General features: G+C 41.4%; 1 protein-coding gene across 14 annotated transcripts; it reads right to left on the minus strand.

The window, feature by feature from the left end:
• Positions 1 to 2,752: 2,752 nt before the first annotated feature.
• HNRNPH1 (heterogeneous nuclear ribonucleoprotein H1) lies at positions 2,753 to 12,690 on the minus strand. 14 transcript variants are annotated; one of them, XM_036450213.2, is made up of 14 exons: positions 12,559 to 12,688; positions 11,972 to 12,100; positions 9,856 to 10,011; positions 9,508 to 9,651; positions 7,893 to 8,031; positions 6,770 to 6,948; positions 6,620 to 6,691; positions 6,431 to 6,543; positions 5,968 to 6,103; positions 5,521 to 5,580; positions 5,338 to 5,427; positions 4,589 to 4,681; positions 4,097 to 4,146; positions 2,753 to 3,521 (listed from the first exon to the last, which is right to left on the minus strand). In XM_036450213.2, exons 2-13 carry the CDS (start codon positions 12,066 to 12,068, stop codon positions 4,097 to 4,099), a joined length of 1,329 nt encoding a protein of 442 aa, XP_036306106.1. In that variant the 5' UTR covers positions 12,069 to 12,100; positions 12,559 to 12,688; the 3' UTR covers positions 2,753 to 3,521. The 14 variants fall into 14 exon arrangements, with proteins under 14 accessions (XP_036306106.1, XP_036306108.1, XP_036306103.1 ...); XM_036450215.2 differs by having other exon boundaries at positions 5,368 to 5,427; positions 6,431 to 6,564; XM_036450210.2 differs by having other exon boundaries at positions 6,431 to 6,564; positions 12,559 to 12,687.
• Positions 12,691 to 12,963: the final 273 nt, after the last annotated feature.

Below are 12,963 nucleotides of genomic sequence, written 5' to 3' on the forward strand. Positions count from 1 at the left end.
CAGCACTTGTCAGAGCAAAACGTACACACCAGGCTCCAAATAGTACAAGCCTTTACAGCTAATCAGTACAACTAAGGAGTCTGGAGCAAACAGCAACTTCCAGCTGGTGAGCTGCAAGAATTTTTAAAACATGCAATACCTGACTATTTTAGTCAAGGGCACTGACCTCTCTTCCCTTAGACCAGTGGTCAGCAAACTGCAGCTCGCGGGCCACATGCGGCTCTTTGGCACCTTGAATATGGCTCTTCCACAAAATACCATGGCCTGGGCGAGTCTATCTTGAAGAGGTGGCATTATATTGTAAGTTTTAAAAATTAGGCTCTCAAAAGAAATTTCAATCGTTGTACTGTTGATATTTGGCTCTGTTGACTAACCAGTTTGCTGACCACTGTCTCAGACTTTTAAATTTTAAAAATGACAACAGCCAACACAACAGCCATCTGGTACGAATGCCATCTTGAACTATAATAGGCCATATAACAGAATTGCATCCGATTGGCCAATTCTTGGTAGCAGAAATCTATAAAAGCATAATATGCTAATTAGATAGGACGTCCTTCTGGACAGAGCTGGGGCTGCAGCTGCAGGATGGAAGCAGCCACTAAGGCTGCATGGGAGCCTCTACTACTTAGGTCCGATGCACAGAATTCATGCAAGAGGCCTGCCTTTGCCCGGCTGCCCACAGGCACCCAGGACCAGGGCTGGCTTCCCTCCAGCTGCGGCTTCATTGGGAAGACATCCAATCTAATTAGCCTACCATCCTTTTATTATAGATAGGCAACTGGATTTTTTAGTCACTTTGAGCAAAAACAGTAGGCAATTACTAGTGTTGTTTTATAAACCTATCAAAAATCGTACCTTTTATCAGATTGGCAAAAAAACACACAAAACTATTCTTTGGTGTACCGAAGATTTTAATAGTTTGTATGCCATTAGATGAAAATTCACCGACCCTCTAGACTAGTGGGTGGTAGTTTCCAAACTGCAGTCTACACTTTGAATTCCTAATGCTAGAGTATTTTCTAGCAAATATCAAATTTTAGCCCTAATCTGCAATCTACCAGACTTTAAATAATGATTTACTTTCAGAAATATGTGGTCTTGCCCTAGCTGGTTTGGCTCAGTGGATAGTGCCTTGGTCCTGGGTTTGATTCAAGGGCATACACTCAACTTTCGGGCTCGATCCGCAGTAGAGGGTATGCAGGTTGATCAATGATTCTGATTTTTCTATCACCCTCTCCCTTCCTCTCTGAAATCAATTTTAAAAAGAAATAATGTGGTCTTTGAATTTTGCTCTTAAGTCGAGCATGTCAAACTCATGTCAAGCCCACAATGAATATTTTAGTGGCCCAGCCAATATAATGGTGAGAAACATTTTAATGTCATAACTTTTACAATATCCTGTTATAACGTTCACTAATGACTCTTTACTACAATCATGTTGCATTCATCTCCCTTAGGCTCAGGCACACCATTTCTCTCCACTAACAGTGAACACTTTAGCAGCTGATTGCCACATCATTAGTCTTGTACTAATTTGGTGTGCTCAACCAGAAAATATTTTGCTTCAGAGAAGAAAAATAGGTTTATTTGCATTATGCTCATTAATCTGTGCAGTTATTCAGCGCCTGGTAATGTTCAAGAAAAAAAATATCAAAATATTCTATTTTATATTAACTATTACTCACTTATTTCAGCCCTTTGTATTCAGCATGTCTCTACTGAAATAAACCTATGTTCTAATGAAAATTGAAGCTTTTTTTTGTGGCACACATAGACTTAAACCTTATTTGGCCTGTATTCATTAGCCTTTGAGTTTGACATGCTTAAGTGGTCTTGGATCTTTAGGAATGAGATTAAAACCTCGAGTTCTCCCTCCTAGGAGCACCCATTACCTCCTCACTCCCTTCTTTCCCTGTAACTTGTTTCCTAAACCCCGTTCTTCTACAGCTTATTTCACCTCTGGAATTTTCTAAACACACACTGTTCTAGTTTGGGGGAAGTGGGCACTTCATATAAACACTCAGCCCTGGCCCATTTGTCTGAGGTTAGAGCATTGTCCTACAGACCAGAGTCCCGGCTAGATTCCAGCCAAGGCTGCAAGCTCCTCCCTGGCCCAGGCCCTGGTCAGGGGTTATGCAGGGGGCAACCAATAAATGTTTCTCACATCAATGTTTCTGTCTTTCCTCACTCTCCCCCCCTAAAAACTTGGGTAATGACTAGAAAAACTCAAAGGAACCCTGGTGGGATAGCTTAGCTGGTTCAAGTTTTGTCCTGATACACACCAAGGTTTGCAGGTTCAGTCCCTGGACAGGGTACATACAAGAATCAACCAATGAACACAAAAATTAGTGGAATCAATCTGTTTTTCTCTCCTTTTCTCTAAAATCCATGTAAAATATCGAAAAGACGCCATCCATTTGCAAAGGACTGCTCCAGCCACCCTTTGCCTGTGGTGCCTCCTCAGCCATGCCTGAGGCCTGTGGACATGCAGCATGCAGTGAGGACACTTCTGCGCCTGCTTTGTGGAAGTGCTTAGAAAGTGCAAGGCAGTACACACACAGCCCATCCACAAGGGCCCCAGAGCCACGATTACCTTGTATTGGAGGGAAGTCTGAAGACATCTACACAACAGCCTCAACTGGTGAGCCTCTGTCACAGCCAGAGATATGGGCCACTGTCACCTACGCCCAGGCAGGAATAGAGCACCAAGAAATAGTCCACATGACACTGAAGCACAGACAAGACAATGTGCAGTTTTTAAAAGGAAAATTTATTTGACAAGTTCACTTAGCGCAATATACCTAAAAGGAAATCACAATACAATGAAAGATTTAAATCAAGGCCTCGGAATTTCATACAAACACCAAGACCAAAATCCTAAAGTATTGGTATTGCGTCTCAAATTTTCCCCATTAACTTAAAAAAAAAAGCTTCAACTTACATGCGTTGGGAGTTATTAAATGAAACTAGAATTAACAAACATGCCAAATGTTTCACTTTTAATTGTAGACACAGCTCCTATATTGAGTTTTACAAAAAAGCATGTTTTTCAACATGCTTCCACAAACAGTGTTCGATGTGATGTGGTCTAAGAGCAACATTTAACATAATTCAACTTCTTTAACCTAAATATACTTACTGCTTAAGTACATCCTACAATAGAACTAACTTGAGAAAAGCTAAAAATTGTTTAACATAGTTTACTCAACTTAGTTGTTACATCCTAGATGAATATTTGTGTTCAAAAATAATGAACCTTTAAGTCTTTAATTCAATCCTGATTTCCACTTAGAGTAAGCATAAATCACAAGCTGGTATTGCAAAACTGTTAAGTTTTGTGGGGGGTTTTCTTTTTCTTCTTTAAAATAACGTTGACCAAGAGTCAGCGGTAAGGATCAATTACATTCCCCATCCACCACTCATACTAGACATGCTAGACATCCCTCCCATTCCGTTCACGCCCACAGACGCACGGCTTCCACTACTGTAGTAGCTGCTGTTCACGGCTCCTTGGCTGCCTGCAAAGAGATCGATTTGACAAGTCAGGAGAAGTACCACATTACAGTCAGGTAAAATATCGCATTCCAGGAAAAGTTTTAAAAGAATACTGAGTACAAATGGCTGCTGTCCAAGTGGCGAGAAGCATGTTTGGGAAAAGGGACTCCCGACTCCAAACAAGTCTCGTTAACCCCTTTTCTCTGCAGTACCAAAATCTTGCCAGACTCTCGTGCTACCGTTTAAAAAGCAGGTGCTTCAGGATCAACGTGGAAAATTAAGTTTAAAGGAAAACTAGTGTTTTTCAAAAATTGCAAAATTACTTTGTTTCTAAAACTAAACAAGGCATTTTTAAAAATTTTACCATAAACAGTGTCCAGAATGGCGTGTATGAATAGGAAGCACAGGGGCAGTTTGCTTTTCCTATTCATGGCGGGCAGCAGTGAGACTGTGGGACTAAAGGCAACTCACTGTGCCCAAAATGGCAGCCTCCATGGAGCTAAACCAGAGCCATTGACTGCTATAGAAAAAGTATTAGCACAACATATCAGTATTTGCTATTGGGAATTTAAATTATATTCTTTGAGAAAATATTTACCTATGCAATGTTTGATTGAAAATCACTGGAGTTTTCCTGTAAAACTTGGTCTGCAAAAGGATTTTGTAGGGTAAGACTATAATACCAAAATCACCATTCTTTAGACCAATTGAAAAAAAATAAAACCAATCCTAGGTTAACTGACTAGTAAATACGGTCCTGAACCCAACCCACGTTTTACTATTTTCAATTCCCCCTCCATCTAAAATGAATTTAACATGCTAACCAAAAGACAGGAAAAGTGAACTATTTATTTAATACATGGAGGCAGATGTTTACAGACTACATTATTCCAAGTTGCACATTAATTTATAGAACACTCCCCCTTCCCACCCCATAATTGGTTCTGTAAATTAAACTATTAAAAACTTTTAACAGGACCAAAAAGCATACATTTAATAACCCAATTTCACCAAAAAAGGAGCCTGCATATTCCCCCAACTAAAGAATCCTACCTAAACCTACTGGACGGGTATTAAAAGACACACTTACCATATCCACTCATGCTGCTCTGGCCACCATAGCCACCTCCATAACCACCACTCAGCTGCTGGCTGGTTGGGCCACCATAACTGGACTGGTTTGCTGTGAAGTTAAAAGACCATTAGAACCTTGTTTGCTATGTAATGTGGCACCTGGTGGTACCGGGCTTGTAACTAAATCTATGATTTCGAGTCTTGATCTTACATTACTGTAACCCTTTGCCTATTTTCTATGAACAGACTACCTTTCTATCATTTGAGCTAGTCAAACATTTATAAAACCAACTAGTCAAAAACACCCATCAGCAGGACTAAACCCACATGATTCCTTAAGAGGCATTTTGAGAAAACCTTTTGAAACTGTGTAACCGAAATTAGTGGGGTTGATCCCCATAACTTGATAAATAGTAAGGCTATGTCATTACATAGCTATCACTGAACACCTAATTATACCCAACAAATTATGTCCAAAAATCTGTTATTTTGATCTTGTTTTTTGCCGTCACTCACTTTAGATTTATACTACATAGACAATTCCACTTGTTTCTGTAACGCCCCCCACAAAATATTTAAAAGTAATTATCTATTCTAAATAGTTTTATATAACTCAAGGATTTAAGTCAGACCCAAAATTCAAATAAAACTTTTTCCTTTGCCTAACTTAATATGCTAATAAACTCATGAAATATAAATTAACTTATATAATTGACTTATACAGATATAAATGTTTTGGTTTTTAAAAAAACTAACGATATTTACACAAGCCCATGCCTCCCATCATTTGGCTACCATAAGCACCACCGCTTGCTCCTGCTGTAGAATTCAAGAAGAGTTCTACATATCTGTGTTCTGAAATGAGAGAAAAGGCATACAAGGTTAGCTTTAAAAAAAAGACACTAAAGCGATATTTACACAAACCCATGCCTCCTAGCATTTGGCTACCGTAAGCACCACCGCTTGCTCCTGCTGTAGAATTCAAGAAGAGTTCTACATATCTGTGTTCTGAAATGAGAAGAAAAAAAATTGAAAATGTTTGTTGGTGAAAGAATACGAAGTTCTTAAAATTTAAACTTCAAATATATTCTGGTATAAAAAAATTCTAGCTGCTTCTCAGTTGAGATACTTTAATTATGCATCTTTCCAAAACTAGCCTTTTATCTTAAATTGTTCGCCTAAATTGTCTTAAGTTTATTGGATATACTTCCAAGTCAATGTTTGTACCACAAATCCTTTGTCACAATAATTTTTAAAACCCACAAAATTTTAACACATCCCCAAAGAGCTAACCTATCAGCGAACCCATTTCTTGTACATCCTTTCTGTTCTATTCCTCTAGCATGTTACACAACCACTTGTAAAGACTCCCCGAGACAGTTAAATCACACTTACGCATATTTGCTTTGTCTTTCGACATAGCTGCCACAGCATCTTCATGAGTTGCAAACTCGACATCTGCTTCACCAGTTACTCTGCCATCAGGCCCAATTTCAATGTGTACTCTCACAGGGTTGAGCGGTGAAAAAAACTAAATACAAGGTATTTCAGAGAATCAAGTCAACTTCCTGTTACAAAAAATGTGTAACATCCCGTTTCACTTAGGCAGCATTAAGACCCCAAGATTCTAATGCTCTACTGCAGTGTTTCCCAAACTTTTGACATATGTGTACCCCTTCTATAATTTTCGTAACACTGAGTACCCCTCCCACTCATGAGAACGTAGAATTAGGCACAGCTAAGCACAGTGCAGTGCATACCCCCACCAAACTCTTCCCGTACCCCTGGGGGTACGAGTACCACACTTTGGGAAACTGCTCCACTGCGATAGCTGGCTCAAGAATCACCTTACACTTACGTTATAAATGTCGTTCTCCGTAGCTCTGTAGGGTAATCCCCGCATGTGCACACAGTGTCCAGTTGTGCTCTGGAAAGTAGAGCCACCATCCCCATATCTGTGGTCAGACATTCCTGAAAAACAGTAATTGAGGTCTAGATGGACAGAGTGTAAGTAGCCTTTGGTTGAGAAATTCAATTCTTACCTTACCTCTTCCAAATCTATCCGACCCAAAGCCATAGCCATCATTATAGCCATTATAATCATCATAGCCGCCATAACCTAAAAGACAAAAAGTACAATCACTCAAATGAAAACACACAGGAACCACCCTCCTCACACGTGCATCTTCTCTCATACCTCCACCATAAGCTCCACGCCTCATCCTCTCAAAGCCAGCTCCCCTGCCAATGCTGTTATACCCTCTGCCGGCCCCAGGTCTGTCATAGGGACCTGGCCGCTGCATGGCCATAAGCTTTCGTGGTGGATCATAGTGAGTTCTGACTTCTGCTCGACTGCTCTTAAAAATTTCGATATACCTAAAGCATTGTTCATGAAGAAGGGAATGGGGAGGGGAGAGGAAAAATTAGTTCATGTCATACAGGTATTTAGTTACACAAGAAAACAATGTAGTCATCGCCATGAAACTAATATTTAAAGCCAGATTTCTTATACTTGCATCGGCAATGACCAGAAATTCACTCAATTTTAAGATTATTTCATGTAAACTTTATAGAAAACTCACTCCTCTAAAGCAGAGAAGCCCACCTTTAGGGGTGGAGAGGAGTACTATAAATAAATGTCTTAGGAGGGAAAAGATTCCACTCAACTTTCAACATTTCATCTTACATCCTTTGGCAGCACGTATAGCAAGTGGGCTAGAAAGCCAGCCTCCACCAACAGTCTAGCCCACACTACACATTTTCTCTCGCCAATAATACCCCAGCCTATGCTTTTAGTAGGAATCAGCATAGGTAAGCGCATGCTTCAATGAAAAATAGTCACAAGCGAAGAGAATAAAACCTTTTGTGACAATTTCTTGAAAGCTATGCTTATTAATACATATGCAGAATATTTATACAGCAAGAAAGTTTGTTGCATTTCAACTTTAAAAACAAGATCAGAAAGTATCACATTTTCTTATGGTAATATTAATTTACTATGTGGGTATGTTACAGCTAAAGTCAGGTTTGCATTACATTTTTTTATAAGCCATAGTCTCTCAACTCAATTGATTGGGGTTAAATAGATATATCTTACAAAATATAAAGAAGACCAAATTAACTGAGAAGTTCTCATTTTAAAATCTAAAATTTAATCTGAATGCATTATGGGACTTTGGCAAAGTGTAGAATTTGAAAACTGTGGCCAAACATCGATTAATTGGGACTAGGAAACAGGTCTATTACTCCTAAGTAGAGAGAATATGGGCTGACGTTTTACCATAAGAAAAGTGACCAGTCCACCAGCCATCCATCCCCACCTGTGCCCTATTCTTTCCTTGTGTTTCTTTAGAGCCTTTTCAGCTATTTCCTGTGAAGCAAACTGCACGAAGGCCTCCCCCGTACTCCTCCCCTGGAAGTCCACCGGCAATGTTATCCCATTTGGCACGATTTCCAACCCTTCAACCCAAGGACAAATAACCCCAGTAGGGGGGCAATATTAACATCACAAGCCCAGAAATGATTCTTCTTATAGCTTTACATAAACCAGAACGTTAACTTTAGGTGAACGGTATGCTTTCAACAAGTACTCTTTACATATGCATTGCAGTAATATGAAGTTCCATCATGGCTAAGTATGACAATTCTTAACACACCCATGGCACAAAGAAAAAAGGTGCTGAGCACAGGATGAATTAAGAATTCAACAAATTAAAAACACTCTTATCTACTCAATGTTGAAAATTACACAATTTAATAGGTTCAAACAAATACAACAGTTTTACTAAATTCAAGAAACACCTGTTACCTCATTTTTATAATTCAATGTTTTACGTTAGTGGAACTTCAAATTTTAAAAAATTTACACATTTAAACATTCTATATACAAATTGAAATATTGCTTAAGTATATCATTGACAAACATACAATCTAAACTTTCAGCAAACAAACAAACTGATCTAGACAGAACAATCATGCACTTTTATGTTCTAACAGTAGTATGATTCACTTCTGGAAATTCCGTCTATGAAAAATCCTTTCCGTGGATACATTCCCAAGCTTACAAAAAGGGCTTAAAGCACTTTCCTAGAAAATATGAAATTATGTTCATATTTAACGTTGACAGTTGACAGCATTAAATTCTCACCAATTTAGATAAAACAATAAAAACAAACTTGATCTCAAAAATTCTGGCAAAATATTAGGACTTGACACATATCTAACAGTCAGGATTTTAATTTATACTACCCTAAGTCATGAGAGGATTTCTTGTTCTTAATTCCAGTTTATGACATCATGAATATCAATTAATAGTATTTTAGATATAGGATCAAACATTCTACTAAACATGCAATTTTATCAGCTCTTCAGCAAAAAAAAACATTCAAATACTGTAGGCCCAGAACAACTTTAAAACATTCTCTATTTCAGATATCAAGACTACACATTCAATTATTCTTTGACTTTTAGCAAATTTAGAATTTCCTAGCTAAACCAGTTTTTCTGCATCAAGATAATTAGATCATTAGATATTTCTGGTCCCAAGACCCAACATCTCTTACAATATATAGACCTGACATAAATTACAACCACCTAACTCATACTCATCTAATGTTTAGGGATCTTACCTTTAACTTGAAGTACTCTGCTGAACAGCATTGTGAGGAAAGTAGTTAAGCTGTTGAGGACAATCCTCAAAGATCTACTCTGAACTACAATACTAAATACAGGGATGTTAGCATTTTCAAAATACAAAATTTCCACCATTAAGATGGGTCTAAATTATATGAAGGTCTCCAGGAAGAAAACATTAATTCATCTGCATATACTCACAACCTGTTTAAGTATCTAAGTTGCTAAACTTTAAGGTCTATTAAATCATGTTGCCAGGAGCTAGCCAAAACTCACTGCTCAGCAACAAACACGACTACATACCTGAGAAGAACTGAACAATTTCTTCCTTGCTACATCCAAAGGGGAGTCCTCTAAGCCGTACAAAGCCATCATTGGCCGTGTCAGGACTATTTGGACCAGTATGCTTCAACACCCAATCCATTTCAACGTTGTTTGACTTGAATACTGAAAGAGGTGCTTAGAATTAGTCAACTTTGGAAAGTTAGAGAACAAAGTTCAGACTTCCTAGGTCTTTAGATAATCTAGGAAGAGCTGCCACAATCCCTTAGGTGACCATTTCCATGCGGTCAAATACCTAAAATTCAGGAAGGATAAAATAGGCCTCTGTTTAATGCTTATTTACTGTTACTAGGGCAACATAAATCAAACCTTCAACATATCTGTGTCCCATAGTTTCTCTGTCTTTTTTCAGGGCCAATTTGACTTCATCTTCTGATTCAAGTTCAACAAAAGCCTCGCCACTTGGTCTGCCTTCTCTGGTGTAGATGAACCGTATACCTTGAGCCCCATTTTGAATTTTGCAGTCTGGAAAGAAAACAACCGTTAATACAGAATTTAACGTTTATTTAAAATCACCTCTGGGTGATATTGATGAAATGCCTATTGTGCCCCTCAACAAAGTAGATCGCATGCAAAGCCTAAAATGACCAAGATCCTGCCAACTCCTAAGAGTCTCTTCGAGGTAATTAAGCAGTTTTTCCCTCCAGCCACCAATACAAGCAAATACTCAGCCATAACCGGTGTGGCTCAGTGGATAGAGCGTTGGCCTGCGGACTGAAAGGTCCCAGGTTCGATTACAGTCAAGGGCATGTAACTTGGTTGTAGGCCCATCCCCAGTGGGGGGTGTGCAGGAGGCAGCTGGTTGATGTTTCTCTCTCGTGGACATTTCTAGCTCTCTATCCCTCTCATTTCCTCTCTGTGTAAAATCAATAAAATGTATATATAAATATATAAAAAATAAAAGCAAATATTCAAAGTTTCTTAACAAAAATCTCCAACTACTTACTCCCCAACTGTCTCCATCAACATCATTTGTAACTTCTTAGAAAGTTATTCTGAACCTTATTATTTTAATGCATTTCCTGAATATATTTGTCTCAACTTTTGCTCTGGGACCTTTGATCATTTTACCTTTCTAACAGTGGCATCACAATCCAAATTGCAGGGCCAATACTCACCTGAAAGGGGATCAATGTTACAAAGCTAAAATGCTCCAAGTTGAACAGCTGAAGCCAAAACCAGTCTTGCCCACTGCAAGGTGGCTTCCAGTGTACTTGGTTCTTGTATTACAGGTCGCTTTCTGTTACCAACACTGAATTCAGATAGTCAATACTACCAGTGTCCTTCCAAAACCTGTAGAACTTTTCCAAATTAATTTGTATCAGTCTACTCTTACACTAATGGGAACAAGGATATTTTGGTAGAAATTACACAGGAAACCTACATTACTTGAGAAAAAATTAGTAGGCAACTGAACTTGTCAGGGCTTAAGTGTCCTCAACTGTAAAATGAGCCAGATCAATAACTAGATAAACAAGAACTTAATTGCCAAATCTGGCATTAATTAAAAAATGACAATTTAAACTCTAGGAACTAATATGCCTCCTTTTTGCCGAAACCGGTTTGGCTCAATGGTAGAGCGTCGGTGTGCGGACTGAAAGGTCCCAGGTTCGATTCCTGTCAAGGGCATGTACCTTTGTTGCGGGCACATCCTCAGTAAGGGGTGTGCAAGAGGCAGCCGATCGATTATTCTCTCTCATCGATGTTTCTAACTCTCTATCCCTCTCTTCCTCTCTGTAAAAAAATCAATAAAATATAAAATAAATAAATAAATAAAAATAAAATGCCTCCTTTTTTGGACATGCCAAAATTGTAAAGCTGTTATATTTTGTTTTCAAAATATTACTATTTGCCCAGCTACTGGGCCATTTTCTTAGGGTTGAGAGGGAAATCCAATTTATCTTTTCGAAAGCATCACGGAAAGGAAGGTAAAGGGAAAAAAAATCCCGCCCTGGCCCGAGGGTTCAGTGGTAAGAAAGACGCCCACGCAAGGAAGGTTCATTCCTGAGTTGCAGGTTCCATCCACAGCGAAGTTGGGGGCGCGTACAGGAGGCAATCAATAAATGCTTTTCACAGACGTTTCTCTTCCTCTCTCCCTCCCATCAATCCACTCTCCAAATATCAATGGAGAAGTATCCTTGGGTGAGGATTACCAAAACAAAGGGGGGAAAATCCGCCAAAGCAGCCGCCGTTTTCCCACCCGGCCCAGGAGGGAGGGCGGGGCTTACGCTCTTTCCATTGCGTAACTGCGGACGCCCAGGCGCGAGCAGCCCGGCGGGAACGGCTGCACCGGCGCCCGCGCCCCGCCAGGGGGCGCCCCCAGCCGAGCCGAGCAGGGCCGGGCCCTCTCCGGCCTCCCCAGCCCGCCGCCCGCCCCCCGCCCCGCAGCCCTGCCTGCGAGCTCCTGCCTCCGCTTCAAACTCACCAGAAAAAAAGCGCTGCACTTCGTCCGCCGAACAAGACCAGGGCAAGCCGCGGACCTTCACCACGAAGCCCTCTCCGCCTTCAGTACCCAGCATCATCGTCTCTCAGTGGATCTTGGCGCCGAAGCGGACTGCAGAGAGGGGATGAGGGTCAGACCGGGAATTTGCTCAAATTAAACTGCCCTCCCCGCCAGGCAGCCGCGGGCCCACGGCCCTCAATAGAACCAAGTCCGTGCACAAGTCCCAACCCCGGCGACTCCAACACCAAACACCTCTTAAAGCCAGGGGGCGGGCCGCCCAAGCCGCCCTCGGCTCTAGTTACCCGAGGACCAAGCTGCAGGGGGCCAGGCCTGGCGCCAGCGTGGAGGCAAGGAAATGGCGGCCGCGCTTCCGCTCCGCCTCCTCCGACATATCACACAATAGAGTCGGCGCGGCCTGCAGGCCCTAGCGGCCCAGGCGGCAGCCCGCACCTTGAGAAGGTTCCCCCCATCCCGCCTCAGGCTCTACAGAAACCTGGGGCAAGCAATCCTCGCAAAATCGGCATCCTCAGGGGCCAGTGGGCGGCTCACATCGAGCAACAAACACTCACCTGATCACACGGCTTCTGCGTGGCTGAGCGAAATGGCCAGCGGGCGCCTGCGCAACCTAAATAAAGCCCTTTGAACAGGCTCTGCGCACGCGCAGCCAGGCTCGGCCCGCCCCCTGCGTCACACAGCGCTCCGACGCATGCGCACTGTCAAGAGCCGGCCCAATCGGTGGTTACGCCCTAGCGCCTGCGGCTCAGCCCCTCCCACCTGCACAAAGCCGACGGGCTGTTTTGCGCCTGCGCATTGTCGCGATTATTGTACAAGCTTCAGCGAGTTATTATTCAATTTCCTGCGCATGCGTCTTCCTTCAAACCGTTCTCCTAACCCGCCAGACGGGGAGGGAATGGCGGCAGTCTGTTCCCTGTGGGGATTGTCCCGCAGTCCCGGGCCTGCGTTGGCTTAGGTGG

Source organism: Pipistrellus kuhlii, unplaced genomic scaffold, assembly GCF_014108245.1.
Source record: "Pipistrellus kuhlii isolate mPipKuh1 unplaced genomic scaffold, mPipKuh1.p scaffold_m20_p_21, whole genome shotgun sequence".
Taxonomy (NCBI): domain Eukaryota; kingdom Metazoa; phylum Chordata; class Mammalia; order Chiroptera; family Vespertilionidae; genus Pipistrellus; species Pipistrellus kuhlii.

Coding starts and splice junctions, on each gene's coding strand:
- HNRNPH1 (XM_036450205.2), bottom strand. CDS start 12,068: ATGATGCTGGGTACTGAAGGCGGAGAGGGCTTCGTGGTGAAGGTCCGC. Junction 10,012..11,971: donor AGTGCAGCGCTTTTTTTCTG/GTGAGTTTGAAG, acceptor TTTTCTTTCCAG/ACTGCAAAATTCAAAATGGG. Junction 9,652..9,855: donor GGGACACAGATATGTTGAAG/GTTTGATTTATG, acceptor CACCTCTTTCAG/TATTCAAGTCAAACAACGTT.